The following is a 16,668-nucleotide window of genomic DNA, read 5'->3' on the forward strand; positions in this document are numbered from 1 at the left end:
GGGTTTGCCTTCATCATTACGTCCCTAAATCAATTGAAACGATATGGTTTGGTCAAGGATTTATATGATTGTTCACAATTCTTTGTGTTCGGTGATTTATATGATTGTTCACAATTCTTTGTGTTCGGTGATTTATATGATTGTTCACAATTCTTTGTGTTCGGCGATTCATCGACACGATTCTACAAGAACAGACGTTCGGATAGGAAAACAGCACACTAAATGGCATAGGTAGAACTAAAACAAAAAATAACTGCTGGTATAATGACGATAAAGGGAGAGTCTAGGAAAATATCCCTGAACAATTATGCTTACCTTAATGACATTTGGGTGGTTGTAAGGAAAGAAGAGGGCCACATTTCATTGGAATATACACTAGCTTACAATGGAGTAATTTGTTTTGGTATCTGACCATAACATCATAATATGTTACTACATCAGAGATATACAGCGTACATACCAGATGTCTTCCAATCCCCGTATGAGTCCGATAACGGATATCAGAAGGAAAACACAAGTTTCCACTCCAATGTGAAGCGATACCATTCCATACATGTATCCGGATCACAGGTCCTGATTCCTTGTTCACAATTAGATCTCCCGAATCACAGATTCCTAGGTCGTTCACTGTTAGAGAATCCGGTTCGGAAGAACGGCTCTTGTTCACAAAGAGAACAATCCGGATTACAGGAATAGCTTTCTTATTTGCGTACAGTTTCCGAGTCTACAGTGTTTATCTACTTAAAGAGTATCAGTTTTTGGAGTGTTTGGATCAAAAGTAAATCTCTTAAAGTATCGGAACTCTGTTCAATATTACACTATACGGATAACAGTTACGACCTACGTGTTCACAATTAGAACATCCAAATATCCGGACCACAGATAAAGTCTCCGTATTCACTATTAGAAATAACTTTCACTAGCATGATGGCTTTCTTTTATGATGGCATGACTGATTAAATTGGTATGAACTGTAAAGACTAATGCTGCCCCAGTCATGCTTTCTCTTATAAAGATGACGAATCCAATGATATACAAACATATTACAGACCCGTGTACTAAATTAACTCAAGACAGACCGCGTATGGCGGACTTAATTTACTCACAGACAAATCTGCACCTTACGATTTTTCATAAATATAATATTTCATACAGGCTGTCGAACAGTACACCAGGAAAACATTGCCAGGAAATAAGCATGTGCAGCTTGAAAATACAGATTAAATTGATGGTTCAGATTTATCTTTTTATGTTGTGTTTAAAAGAATGTATATATGTTTCTTGAGTTGCGAAACAAAAAAGATATCTTCAATATATATTCCTGTCGAAAAAAATATAATATGTTGTTTTCCACAAATTACATATGTAGATGAAGGTAGATTACTTTTAGTGAATTCTCGAAAAAATGAGTAAGCTACATATGTAGGTAAAGATGTTTTAAAAAATAACATAATTTCAATAAAATTTGCCCTTAAAACGGCAAGTCTGACCATAATGTTTCGGAAATTATAACATTTCTGTTCATAGTTATATTACTGTTTTTGCTGCGGCTAAACAAAATTGTATCAAACATATCTGTTTTTGCAATTGAGTGCATCAGCACACTTGACATTTTATAGTAAAATTCACTGTAGATCTTAAGATAACCCTGTCTCTCCAAATTTGTGAGGAGCATGCAAGGAAGTACAATGTATTACAGCAACCTGGATGTGTTATAGAAACAAATTGGATATAAATTTTTATTCAGAGACCTTGAAGTTAGGACTGAAAACCATCCTCTCTTTTCTTACTGGCAATTGGAATCTGTACCTCTTACCATATTCAACTCAATAAGCACACTGAAAATTGAGGCAAATAATAGGGCGCTTAATAGAAACATCAAAGTCATAAAATTATTCTACAAAGTAAGCCATATATATCAATTTGCAAAAGAAATTAGTGACGAAATAACCAGTTTTCATATTTTCAGTCTGCATTTAATTTGAAGTACCGTATTCGACCCAATAAGCGCCCGTGTCTCTATAAGCGCCCTTCCCCCATTTTGAAGCATTGATTTCAATTGCCCAGGCATAAATAAAGACAAAAACTATACAAAATTGTAAAGGTTTGCAATAACTTCGTCTTATTGGCACCTTTTCATTTTTAAACGCCCTGGGCGCTTATTGGGTCGAATACGGTAAGTGAAATTGAAGCCTTCAAAAGGGGGAGGGGCGCTTATAGGAATGATGGCGTTTATAGGAATGGGGGCGTTTATAGGAATAAGGGCGTTTACCGAGTTCAATCAGTATTCAAAAATGATTTTCTAGTTATATTGATCTCAACCTTTGACCTTCAGTAGGTTGGTTGTTTGATTAATGTCCTATAACAGCCAGAGTCATTCAAGGATGACCTACTGTCAATGCATGTTTTGGGAGACTGCAGTATATTCATGTTGTGACTCTTTGTAACAGTGGAACTCTTGCCCATATTATAGAACTATCTCCATTTGATGATGGTGGTATAATAATGACAAACAAATCATTCATGTTTCTTACGATATTTTACTGAAGCACAAATGTGCTGTACCCTTTCAGTGTTGAAGAATACAACACGCAGAGACGATAATCTCACGCAATGTCATGGCTCATTTAACAAATATATCAACCGTGGCAGGTATCAGAAAACAAGGCAAGTATCCAAAATATTATAGAGTTTAGTAATACAATATCACTGTATTTTGTTGTACAGATATAATATACTGATTTTTCTATATTTGTAGAATCATGAAAAACAAACAAAACCTTAGCTACCCGTACTTAAGGATTTATTCAATACTGTATGGTTCATAGGGACTTGACATGAATTTCCAGCCAACAAATACTATAACATATACATGTGTATATACTGACTGTTGGTTAGAAATTTGTGCCAAGTCCCTGTGATATGGTTTGTTAATGCTTGTAGAAATGAACAAATACATGCATCTCTAGTACTTTGTAGTAAGTTGTACATTCTTTTGAGTTATCCTGATCTATATGATGTTATTGATGTCTTAAATAGAAAAATAAATGTTGGAATAATACACTAGATGTGAAAATGTTAACTGTTCATCAACAGGTGAGATCTATATCCAGTAGGTAGAGACTAGACTGACAACATTCAGCTGATAGGTAGTCCGCAAATTTTCAATTAAGAAAGTTTCACCCTTAATCCATGATCTTACAACAATTACAACACTCCCTCTCACTATATACCAATCAGCCTGGACATAAACAAAAATAGAATTCCTGTCTCGCCACTAATCTGCCCACAGGTTATACGTCCTGGCCAGGTAAATTTACAGGTACGCTGACACTAATTAAGGTAAACAGATCAAGCTATTCACCTTACATGTCTACACAACTTTTAATCCATGTTTCTTGCATACTTTCCAACAAAAACATCATAACAAAGTGAATATTACTTTTGACATGTACATTATCTACATTGTAAATATGTACAATATCTACATTGTAAGTCCTAAAACATATTTGTTGATTTATTAGTTAATTATCAAATCTGAATTCCAATCCTTGTTAATATCTAGCTTATAGAGGTCTGATGAGGGACAAAGCTTTATCAATCTCATCATTAAAGTGTTCATCCACGATATTTAGATAATGAAATCATGACTGAAATCTTTTATTGGTGATTTAGGTTTTCAATACCAATATTATTGGTAAGGTTGACGTATCGGGCACTTTATAGAAACATTATTGTCAAGCATCCTTCCCACACCTTTTTTTGTACCTAAACCAGGAATTTGGCACGAGTCCCGTATTCTATCACACAAACATGCTCTATAGTCATCCTTGCTCTCTCACAAAGTCCTCCGGAGACCAGGTGTGGTGTTTGGCATAGAGTTATCTGCCCCTAGAGAGTAATGCACTACCGTTTAATTACCTCGTCTCCCGAGAGTTGATACTTGAGCTATAAGAATTATCAGGTCCGACATTTCTGGGGTATCAGTCAGCTCGTAATAGGTCAATACTGTACCAATCACGGTGTGTGGCGATATCCTAGGACACATCGTAAAGTTGTGGGGGATCAAATATTGGATTAGATCTTCAGGGTCGAAGGAAGATGATGAGCTGATGACAGGTTATTGTGGGGGGAATGCGGATACAGATCACTAGCCAAACACTCTACACCTGTTATCAACACAGTGCAAGAGTAGCTGACCTTCATACTTATCATAACAACTTGAGAAAATCTTCACTACCATATTAATTAACATAGACAAAGGGAGGTAAGCCTTATAAACTACACTTACACCTATTAGCATAGACAAAGGGAGGGAAGGGGCTGTAACTTATACCATAAGTACATAAAAAATTGTCTCTGAAAGCTAGGTAGATACAGCCAGGCTTAGCCCCCATGTTTTCAAACATCAAATTATAAAGTTATTAATTATCAATGTATTGTTAAGAGGTGGCCAGCCTTCCACTTTGAGGAATTATTGACATGCTTTCTGGCACTGGAATTTTTTTTAATAGGAAAAGACTCCTTCCTCAAATCTGTAACCTATGACAGTGTTGTCTAAGTTTGATATGTCCAGCAAAACTTTTAGACGACAACTTATCAACTGTACCTTTGGTAACAAAATATTTACAAGTAGATTTTAAATTATAACCCCTTTGATATAATTAAATACCAACTAACAATTGATAAAATTAAGATGAATTGTCTTATTCAGTACCCTGTAACACATATACCAAAGAAAATAAACAGTACCCTGAAAGTTTAAGGTGTAAGACAGCTATGAAATGTAAAAATTACCCAAGCATTTGCATGATAGTGTATGATGATATGTATGTGAAAGAAGTTTCCAGCTGAATAAGGATCAGATCCTAGCTCCTGTTAAAATTGTTATATTGTGCCACTGGCTATTTTCATAGGTTAACAATTTCTCAATTTCAACTTATAAAAAAAATTCTTGAAACTTTGCCATCTTTGTATAAGACACCAATATAATAACTATATAATTTATAGACGAGTTACCTATTATTTTGCAGATTTCATCAATAAGAGTTACTTCCCTTCATCTATTACAATTCTACAATGTCCAGTCTTTCACACAGTTATATGTAGATGAATACTATTTAATACTGTCAGAGATTTATGCCTTGGTTTCTGATCCTTTTCACGGTTTGTAGACATTGAACATATTTGGTGTATTAAAACTGAGTCAATCATTTTCACTGCTGACCAGAAAAATGAATATTTTGTATGTCAAAGTTTAGTCAAAACTTCCTAGTCGATTTCAGACACACTAGTCGCATCACTAGACAGTGTAATCTTGCTGACTGGTCAATTTGACCTTGACACTCGGCCTAGTCATATACGAGACAGTTGGTGTAAAAGATTGGAAGGAAGGATGGCCTCAAGTTTTTCCAGAATATAGCTGATGGGCATGTACAGCCAGTTCAGCACCTGAAACAGAACAGGACAACTTAGGGCAAACATCAATACCAAACATAGCAATTGTATATTTCAATCAATCATATTTCGTAACATTTGATCTTTTGGACTAAACTTTTTGATTGCATTTCAGGCCAAATAAAGGCGCTTTCTCTTGGAGAAATTTTGCTGTATTTTCCCAGTTTTGTGTCAATATTTTCCCATTTCAGGAAAAAAGTCATTTAAATATACAAATTTCAGTGAAGAAAGTTCGAGTATGGTAATCTGCATTGTATAACAGAATAATTGACATTATTTACAACGAATTCAGGCACCTTTTACAAAAAGTGGCCATATAGTGCACAATATTCAAAATACACTTAATCTTATGTGACAATGTCATTTTACTGCCTTCTTGTGGTCTTGTACTATATAACATGAATTATTTGTGGGTACTTTGATCTTATACTATATAACATGAATTATTTGTGAGTACTTTGATCTTATACTATATTACATGAATTATTTGTGGGTACTTTGATCTTATACTATATAACATGAATTATTTGTGGGTACTTTGATCTTATACTATATATAACATGAATTATTTGTGGGTACTTTGATCTTATTCTATATATAACATGAATTATTTGTGGGTACTTTGATCTTTACTATAACATGAATATTTGTGGGTACTTTGATCTTATACTATATAACATGAATTATTTGTGGGTACTTTGATCTTATACTATATAACATGAATTATTTGTGGGTACTTTGATCTTATACTATATAACATGAATTATTTGTGGGTACTTTGATCTTATACTATATAACATGAATTATTTGTGGGTACTTTGATCTTATACTATATAACATGAATTATTTGTGGGTACTTTGATCTTATTCTATATATAACATGAATTATTTGTGGGTACTTTGATCTTATACTATATAACATGAATTATTTGTGGGTACTTTGATCTTATACTATATAACATGAATTATTTGTGGGTACTTTGATCTTATACTATATAACATGAATTATTTGTGGGTACTTTGATCTTATACTATATAACATGAATTATTTGTGGGTACTTTGATCTTATACTATATAACATGAATTATTTGTGGGTACTTTGATCTTATACTTATATAACATGAATTATTTGTGGGTACTTTGATCTTATTATATAACTGAATATTTGTGGGTACTTGTCTTATCATATAACATGAATATTTGTGGGTACTTTGATCTTATTTATATAACATGAATAATTTGTGGGTACTTTGATCTTATTCTATATAACATGAATTATTTGTGGGTACTTTGATCTTATTTATTGATATTGTGGGTACTTTGATCTTATCTATATAACATGAATAATTTGTGGGTACTTTGATCTTATTCTATATAACATGAATAATTTGTGGGTACTTTGATCTTATACTATATAACATGAATATTTATTTGTGGGTACTTTGATCTTATACTATATAACATGAATTATTTGTGGGTACTTTGATCTTATACTATATAACATGAATAATTTGTGGGTACTTTGATCTTATTCTATATAACATGAATTATTTGTGGGTACTTTGATCTTATTCTATATAACATGAATTATTTGTGGGTACTTTGATCTTATTCTATATAACATGAATTATTTGTGGGTACTTTGATCTTATATTATATATAACATGAATTATTTGTGGGTACTTTGATCTTATCTATATACATGAATTAATTGTGGGTACTTTGATCTTATATTATATAACATGAATAATTTGTGGGTACTTTGATCTTATACTTTATTACATGATTACGATTGGATTTGAATAGCATTTATATTTTGTTCTCTTTATATAGTAAAAAGGAAGCAAAGGTATAACAAGGAGCCGCAAAGCTTGGCATTATCCCCCGCGCCCAGTTGTATTTTTTAATAAATTTCCATGGTAACAGAAAAAGTATTGAAAATGGAAGGTTCCCATTAGAAAAAGGCACAACTAGAGCACTAGCCTAACATGTACAGAAAGTTTCGTGTAGCCAAATTGAACGGTTTTCGAGTTATAGCCCGGAATAGAAAGGAAACTTTAATAATATGGTATTTTTGAATAAGTTTCCATGGTAACAGAAAAAGTATCGAAAATGAAAGGTTCCCATTAGCAAAAGGCACAACTAGAGCACTAGCCTAACATGTACAGAAAGTTTCGTGTAGCAAAGTTGAACGGTTTTCGAGTTATAGCCCGGAATAGAAAGGAAACTTTAATAATATGGTATTTTTTAATAAGTTTCCATGGTAACAGAAAAAGTATTGAAAATGGAAGGTTCCCATTAGAAAAAGGCACAACTAGAGCACTAGCCTAACATGTACAGAAAGTTTCGTGTAGCCAAGTTGAACGGTTTTCGAGTTATAGCCCGGAATAGAAAGGAAACTTTAATAATATGGTATTTTTGAATAAGTTTCCATGGTAACAGAAAAAGTATCGAAAATGAAAGGTTCCCATTAGCAAAAGGCACAACTAGAGCACTAGCCTAACATGTACAGAAAGTTTCGTGTAGCCAAGTTGAACGGTTTAGGAGTTATAGCCCGGAAACGATACTCGGACGACGGACGGACGGACGGACGGACGGACGGACAGAGCCCAAATCAATATCCCCGCAAACGCGTTTCGCGGGGGATAATAACATGAATTATTTGTGGGTACTTTGATCTTATACGTACTTTATTACATGAATTGTTTGTGGGTACTTTGATCTTATACTTTATTACATGAATTAGGGTAGAGTGATCTTAAGTCGGACACGATCTAGAGTCGGACATTTTTAACACGTCTTACCGCCCTTATTCCGGTTACCACGTTACAAAAAAACGCTGTCTACATGCTAAATGAAGTATTGACTTTCTAGAGTTGTCTCCCGTTGATAACTTTTCTCGTTTACATATTTTGCCAAGTCCGATCGCGAATAGTAGCAAAAGCGGTACATTTCACTGTGAGAGCGGGTAAAGTTTTGTGATTTCAAACTGATATGAGAAGTCATTTCTTTTGATTATTACGGCATGCAACTTAAAGCTGAAGTTTAGCTGTAAGATTTGTGTAAAACAAATGCAGAATTATCTTCAATTTGCCGATAGACACAGCATTTTATCTGATAATTTGGTTCAAAGTCGCAAACGTGATTTGATCTTGAGTCGGACACCAAAAATGTCCAAAACGATCATAAGTCGGACAGTGAATTTTAACATTATACCAGTGAATATATGTGATATATAGACATAAAGAGGTGCTGTAATTACCCTTTTTTCATCATATAAGTTTGAAACTTTCATCCCTTATTTTTTTTATAAATATTTCTTATCTATTTTTTATTTTCTAATCAGTCTTTTAAGTTTCCTTTCAGGTCACCATTGGTATTCTTCTTTAATTTTTAATCAGGATGTATGGCAGCGCACATTTTAGTAGAAAAACGTGTGTAGCCAATGAATAAATTTTAAATATATATATACAACAAGATTTCTCATATTTTATTGGTGCCATCCTGTTGATTGTACAGTTATATAATGTACTTTGTAAAGCAAAGAAGTGATATCGAGTACGCAATACACGAATACTTTTACTTGTCCATCAAATAGACAATTTTCTCTGACATATCAATGGTATATATATCAAAACTCATTCTCTGAATCATTTATCTAAAATATCGGCAACACAAGCTACAATGTAGACACAGAAACTTTAATTTGGGATGGCCATGACTCATGATTAGCGCGGGAAAAGGATGTTGTCCATCCAGCCATCCTGGAATTTGGACACAGCACTTTTGGTTGTATAGTTTTCAATTCTTTTTAAAGTAATTGGAGCAGGTTCTGCATGTGTTTATTAGGAACACCGGAGTTGCTATTGGCAATCGTCAATTCCTGAAAATGTTTGTGCTTTGCAAAGGACAAAGTCTCCTAGCATCAAAAAATGTACAGTGTATTTCAGAATGGGTTTAGAGCGACAGGCATTTCTCCTTATTCAACTTATGCAACCACGATAAAACACAAACTCAGATTAGGCAAATACATGTAGTTGTTTAATGATAAGGCCAGTGTGCTCGCCACGTCTGACCACGTAACATCGATACATAGCGCGTTTGAACTGCAGATCCCTTTCGTGGTTTAGTTCGTCATGTTCTAAACTTTTACTAACATTGATAATTTTTCCCTGGAATCTTAGAAATACCTGAATATACTTTCAAGAAACATGTTATGTTAAAACATATAACAACCCAATTTCAAGCATTGTATGAAACAAAATCAATATACATTCCCTTATTAAAATTGACCGCAGTTTCTTTCGTTTTTCAGTCCATGAAATATCTACAACTATTTCGTCAGGCTCATTTGTTATACAAGCTATATTTATTGATTTCCCAGAGATACACTGTATGTAAGGTGGAAACATTTTAAAGTGAAGTATATAGCCACATCTCGTGCCCGCAAACGCACGTGTATCTATTCAATGTCGGAGCAAATGTAATGTTGTAGCATACACAATACAAAATGCATTTTTAGTCATGTGCAGTTTGCTTGACAACTGGCGATATGTCAATTACCGAAAGTAATATGAACAACAAATTTCTTATTTAATGATAAATGACTAATATTTTTGATTCAGAATTGTATAAAATGTTAACTTAATCCGATTGTCCGACGTAATATCAAAGCAATCTGGACTGTCCGACTCATAGTCAAATGCGTCCGACTCTCGATCGAATTGCAGGTTAGGTACTTTATTTGCTCTGTATTGTATTGTAAGGTAAAAAACGAGAGTATCGAAATGGAAATATGATGCAGAAAGTGTGCTCTCTCGGACGGTACCCATTAGATTAATAGTGGTCTTCATATCTCGACGTACTGCTGTTCTGAACACAAAGGGTGTCCGACTTACGATCACTTTACCCTACTGGTTGGCGACATATTATCGTGAAGAACATATTATCGTGATTTTGATTGGCGGGTTACACTGAATGCGATTTTAAAACGGTTTTGTGTTTAGAAAGATGACACCTACTAAAATTACCAACAATATTTTCAAATTTAGTAGAAAATTTAATTTTTAACATAAAAATACCAAATTTCAGTAAATCTTACCTCACAAGTACAACATAAGCCCAGGGGAATGCATGATATCGGCTTTATTCTAAGATAATAGTCCCGATTTATATATCGTCTGCTTCCTCTGATGACAGACAACAGCGTTCAAAAAACTAATGTTATAAGGGAGGTAATTCAATCTTAGAAAAGAACGCTTATCTGGGTCACTCAAGCGCTTTTGACCAGACGACAAAAAACAAGGTAGTAAACAATGCCGATTTGATTTGCTATTTTATTGTTTAAAGAATTAATCACCATCAGAAATCATTCAAATATCTTTTATATTTATTCAGAATGCTAATAATTTATACAGACATGTGAGAAATATTTGTCATTTTGCCAGAAATAGATTGGTAAATGGCGACCTCTTCATTTCCCCTGTCAGCGTAATCATTTTCCCTGTCAGCGTAATCTAACGATTTGACATGTTATAAACAATACACGTTTTCTCTCGTTTGAAACACAGTTTTTACATCAATTATTTTTTTTAAAATAGTTCAAATGTTTATCTTTATGTTGATACCAAATTTAATTTATTCCATCACACGTAACTATTTTTAATATTTTTTTGAAAAAAATCACGATAATATGTTCAGTAAAATGACACGAAAACCTATTTGACCGACTTTTTTCAAAGGGCTGTATTCATTGTAAAATATCATATAAATTCACTTAAAGCTTATTTATTTAAAGCGTTGTGGACTAAAGCTTATTTACAACTCTAAAAATCTAAATTTAAATACAACGTTTAGAAAAAAATCGAGAAAAATCGCTATTTTTTCACGATAATATGTCGCCAGCCAGTATTCATGGCAACTTCCTTTGGTGATCTGGGGCTTATCATACTTCATGGATAGAAATATCCGTGGTTAGCTGATGGAATAGCAATAATAACGAGGTAAAAAACATCATTTATCATTCTTTTATTACATGTCTCCCAAGCAAACACAAAATCAACGAAAAGTTCTACACAACCAATAGGTCAATTAATACAGGACATTACCATACCAGATACATGTAACTTATAGGTGTGATAAATGGCTCTTGATAAGTGACATCTGATCCATGGGCCTCTTATGTTGAGTAGAACTCCTTTTTAGAATTGAACCCTACTTGACGCCAGTGCCCTTATACAAACCAAACTTTAGCTTATCAGAGTAAAAATCACCATAAGCTTGTTATTGAATCAGCTTCAGTTACGATACTATGTTACAATACCTACTGTTTTTACGATGACTCCCATGGGCTCCAACTACTGATGTGTTATATAACTTACTGTTTTTGCGATGACTCCCATGGGTTCTGGGTACTGATGTGTTAGGAGAGCGAGAAGAGCAGTAAATGAACAGAGACCAGCTGTGAAGAGTATGAAAAAGGGCAGTTCCTTCTTTGGGTATACAGACACTTCATGGTATGCTGAAACGATAAAGAAAACAATGTTATGAATGAATGTTTCCCTGACTTGGATACGATATTTTATTGAGAAAGCATTAACAATTTTATAAGTCATAACTGTGAAAATAATATATATAAAACAAATTGTCAATTATTGACCAAAACTCATTGAAATTTAATTAGCTTAGGCAGAGTTATGTCCCTTATTTGGGGCATAGTTATAATATAGTTTACTATATACATAGTTGTTAATTCTTGAGCAACTCAATATGTCAAGAGCATTTCTTCCACAAGTTTTTATAATACATGCTTCGTGCACTTTTGCTTTAAAAATTACCTATAAAAATATGATTACCACCTTTCGGATTATAATTTGGAAAAAACTAATATGAAAACAGACTTACGAGGCAGAAGTTCTCTGTCTGCACTTTCTGTACATGTGGGGTAAGGATAAAACAGATGGCCCTTCTCCAGGGGATAGGGGATCATCCTAAATGCTGCAAACAGAATCAGAAAGCATACTGGGTAAGGCATTGTAACAATATTCTTTGAACTGAACAAGGACTTTGATTCAATAATACTTTTTTTTGAAAATATCTTGTTAACTAGTTACAGGAAAACATCCAGACCCAGGACTATACAACAGTCTTAAGTCTAAAACAATCTTACATTTGGACTTCACTGATGACTTTTTATTGTTTGTTTTTAATGATTTTTTATTGACCAAGCAAAGTCTAAAACTGTTTCATGTTCCTAAATCTGGTTAATCAGTGTCTCATTATTCTACAGAATGTTTTTTTTCTACATGGCGATATAGCTAAATCATAATATCCATAAAAATAACACACGTCACCATATTTTACATTGGTGGGGTACATATCAATATTGAGATCACTTATTGCCCTCCCATGTAGAGTGTACATAGTAATATTGAAATCACTTACTGCCCTCCCATGTACAGTGTAAGAGGTACATAGTAGTATTGAGATCACTTACTGCCCTCCCATGTACAGTGTAAGAGGTACATAGTAATATTGAGATCACTTACTGCCCTCCCATGTACAGTGTAAGAGGTACATAGTAATATTGAGATCACTTACTGCCCTCCCATGTACAGTGTAAGAGGTACATAGTAATATTGAGATCACTTACTGCCCTCCCATGTACAGTGTAAGTGGTACATATTGAGATATTATCCCATTGTAAGGTCATATTACTGCCCTCCCATGTACAGTGTAAGAGGTACATAGTAATATTGAGATCACTTACTGCCCTCCCATGTACAGTGTAAGTGGTACATAGTAATATTGAGATCACTTACTGCCCTCCCATGTACAGTGTAAGAGGTACATAATCATATTGAGATCACTTACTGCCCTCCCATGTACAGTGTAAGTGGTACATAGTAATATTGAGATCACTTACTGCCCTCCCATGTACAGTGTAAGAGGTACATAGTAATATTGAGATCACTTACTGCCCTCCCATGTACAGTGTAAGAGGTACATAGTAATATTGAGATCACTTACTGCCCTCCCATGTACAGTGTAAGAGGTACATAGTAATATTGAGATCACTTACTGCCCTCCCATGTACAGTGTAAGAGGTACATAGTAATATTGAGATCACTTACTGCCCTCCCATGTACAGTGTAAGTGGTACATAGTAACATTGAGATCACTTACTGCCCTCCCATGTACAGTGTAAGAGGTACATAGTAATATTGAGATCACTTACTGCCCTCCCATGTACAGTGTAAGAGGTACATAGTAATATTGAGATCACTTACTGCCCTCCCATGTACAGTGTAAGAGGTACATAGTAATATTGAGATCACTTACTGCCCTCCCATGTACAGTGTAAGAGGTACATAGTAATATTGAGATCACTTACTGCCCTCCCATGTACAGTGTAAGAGGTACATAGTAATATTGAGATCACTTACTGCCCTCCCATGTACAGTGTAAGAGGTACATAGTAATATTGAGATCACTTACTGCCCTCCCATGTACAGTGTAAGAGGTACATAGTAATATTGAGATCACTTACTCCTCCTAGTAAATAGATCACTACTCCCATGTACAGTGTAAGGGTACATAGTAATATTGAGATCACTTACTGCCCTCCCATGTACAGTGTAAGAGGTACATAGTAATATTGAGATACACTTACTGCTCCATGTCAGTGTAAGGGTACATAGTAATATTGAGATCACTTACTGCCCTCCCATGTACAGTGTAAGAGGTACATAGTAAATATTGAGATCACTTACTGCCCTCCATGTACATGTACATTAGTAATTACTGCCCTAGTACTTCGTACATTACATAGTAATATTGAGATCACTTACTGCCCTCCCATGTACAGTGTAAGAGGTACATAATCATATTGAGATCACTTACTGCCCTCCCATGTACAGTGTAAGTGGTATATAGTAATATTGAAATCACTTACTGCCCTCCCATGTACAGTGTAAGAGGTACATAGTAATATTGAGATCACTTACTGCCCTCCCATGTACAGTGTAAGTGGTACATAGTAACATTGAGATCACTTACTGCCCTCCCATGTACAGTGTAAGTGGTACATAGTAACATTGAGATCACTTACTGCCCTCCCATGTACAGTGTAAGTGGTACATAGTAACATTGAGATCACTTACTGCCCTCCCATGTACAGTGTAAGTGGTACATAGTAATATTGAGATCACTTACTGCCCTCCCATGTACAGTGTAAGTGGTACATAGTAACATTGAGATCACTTACTGCCCTCCCATGTACAGTGTAAGTGGTACATAGTAACATTGAGATCACTTACTGCCCTCCCATGTACAGTGTAAGAGGTTTATCGCCCCCTCCACTCGTTTCCAGTGTTGGAGGTGGAAAAAGGCATAGGCTATGGCTTCACTGTCTCCCCGCTTGAGGATGTGTTCTGGTGGTAAAATGAGGCTCTTCATCTCTAGTAAATACTGGAAAAAAAATAATGCAAAAATATTTCATGAAAAACTATAAAAAAAACAAAATCACAAAAAGGTATGAAGTTAATCTCCTATTATTATACTTATTGATTATACCAGCTAATACGTGTTATCTAAAATCTAAACATTTTTCTCACACAAAAACTAACAAATACAAGTAAATAAATGAAAAAGTCAAGTATTGGATATATAGAGTTTTTTTAATTATTGTTGGGTAAATCTAGATTGTCTCCCCTTGTATCTTTATTATGCCATCAACTTTGGGTATATGGGGGTTGTGTACCTAGTTATTCTATTCCTTAGGTATGAAGTATTGTTTACCCCTTGCAAAGTCATTTCCAACACTTACCTTTGGTACAGAGTTACTGCCTGTAATTTTTCCTTTTACACTGACCTGAGTATAGGAGAGCTGTCTACCCCAGTTTTATTAATTTTGATACCAACTTTGGGTATTAAATTAAGGTTTTAAGCACCTGTATTCACCTGATGACATCAAACTTGGTTATATAAAGGTTGTCTGCCCTTGTATTGTATTTTTTGACAATAACCTTAAAACAGGGGTGATTTTGCCCTCCCCCCCTTCCACTTTTGTTTAAACTTTTGACACTAAACTTGAGTATAAGAGCATTTCAGCACCTGTTTTTAAATTTAACCTCTGGTACATAAAAGTTATCTGCCCCTGTTTTAACTTTGAACACCAACCTAATAATCAGGTATATAAAAGTTATCTGCCCCTATTTTACCTTTGAACAACAACCTTATAATAAGGTACATAAAAGTTATCTGCCCCTATTTTACCTTTGAACAACAACCTTATAATTAGGTACATAAAAGTTATCTGCCCCTGTTTTAACTTTGAACACCAACCTAATAATTAGGTACATAAAAGTTATCTGCCCCTGTTTTAACTTTGAACACCAACCTTAGGTACATGTGGGTTAAACTCTACAGCTCTGTGAATGGCCTCCACCGCTGTCATTTCAGCTGTACTGAGGCCTCGTTTGGACGCGATATCTGGTGAAAACCTGTGAATGACAGAAGCATCAGTGAACCTGCTGATCATTATCCATTGTCCATAAAGGCACATGCAGCATGCATACTCCCCCAAAACCCAAGGCAATATATATATATAAAGCTACCTATAGAGACATAGAACTATATAGCTCCCTATAGCTATCAAACGTCTATCTCCCAAACCAGATTTATACAGACATAGAATTATATTGCTACCTATAGCTATCAAACCGTCTATCTCCCAAACCAGATTTATACAGACATAGAACTATATTGCTACCTATAGCTATCAAACCGTCTATCTCCCAAACCAGATTTATACAGACATAGAATTATATAGCTACCTATAGCGATCAAACTGTCTACTTCCCAAACCAGACGAATACAGACATAGAACTATATTGCTAACTATAGCTATCAAACCGTCTACTTTCCAAACCAGACTTATACAGACATAGAACTATATAGCTACCTATAGCTATCAAACCGTCTACTTCCCAAATCAGACTTATACAGACATAGAACTATATAGCTACCTATAGCTATCAAACCGTCTACTTCCCAAACCAGACTTATACAGACATAGAACTATATAGCTACCTATAGCTATCAAACCGTCTATCTCCCAAACCAGATTTATACAGACATAGAACTATATAGCTACCTATAGCTATCAAACCGTCTACTTCCCAAATCAGACTTATACAGACAAAGAACTA

General features: G+C 34.6%; 2 protein-coding genes across 6 annotated transcripts in view; both read right to left on the reverse strand.

Annotated features, from left to right (window-relative positions):
• LOC138336637 (protein Wnt-2b-A-like) overlaps nucleotides 1–1,026 on the reverse strand; it is a 42,465-nt gene extending 41,439 nt beyond the window's left edge. Inside the window, exon 1 of the mRNA XM_069286161.1 lies at nucleotides 461–1,026. Coding sequence (XP_069142262.1) covers nucleotides 461–555 — 95 coding nt within the window. The 5' untranslated portion in view covers nucleotides 556–1,026. The remainder of the gene's footprint in view (nucleotides 1–460) is intronic.
• A 1,494-nt stretch (nucleotides 1,027–2,520) lies between these two features.
• LOC138336649 (suppressor of tumorigenicity 7 protein homolog) overlaps nucleotides 2,521–16,668 on the reverse strand; it is a 57,573-nt gene continuing 43,425 nt past the window's right edge. For 4 of the 5 annotated variants that reach the window (XM_069286174.1, XM_069286178.1, XM_069286176.1 and 1 more), the window contains exons 11-15: nucleotides 15,858–15,987; nucleotides 14,776–14,926; nucleotides 12,362–12,454; nucleotides 11,839–11,978; nucleotides 2,521–5,451 (exon numbers count right to left, since the gene is read on the reverse strand). In XM_069286174.1, the coding sequence (XP_069142275.1) occupies nucleotides 5,356–5,451; nucleotides 11,839–11,978; nucleotides 12,362–12,454; nucleotides 14,776–14,926; nucleotides 15,858–15,987 (610 nt within the window). In that variant the 3' untranslated portion in view covers nucleotides 2,521–5,355. The remainder of the gene's footprint in view (nucleotides 5,452–11,838; nucleotides 11,979–12,361; nucleotides 12,455–14,775; nucleotides 14,927–15,857; nucleotides 15,988–16,668) is intronic. The other variant, XM_069286175.1, reaches the window with a different exon arrangement.

This window comes from Argopecten irradians, chromosome 12, assembly GCF_041381155.1.
Source record: "Argopecten irradians isolate NY chromosome 12, Ai_NY, whole genome shotgun sequence".
NCBI lineage: Eukaryota > Metazoa > Mollusca > Bivalvia > Pectinida > Pectinidae > Argopecten > Argopecten irradians.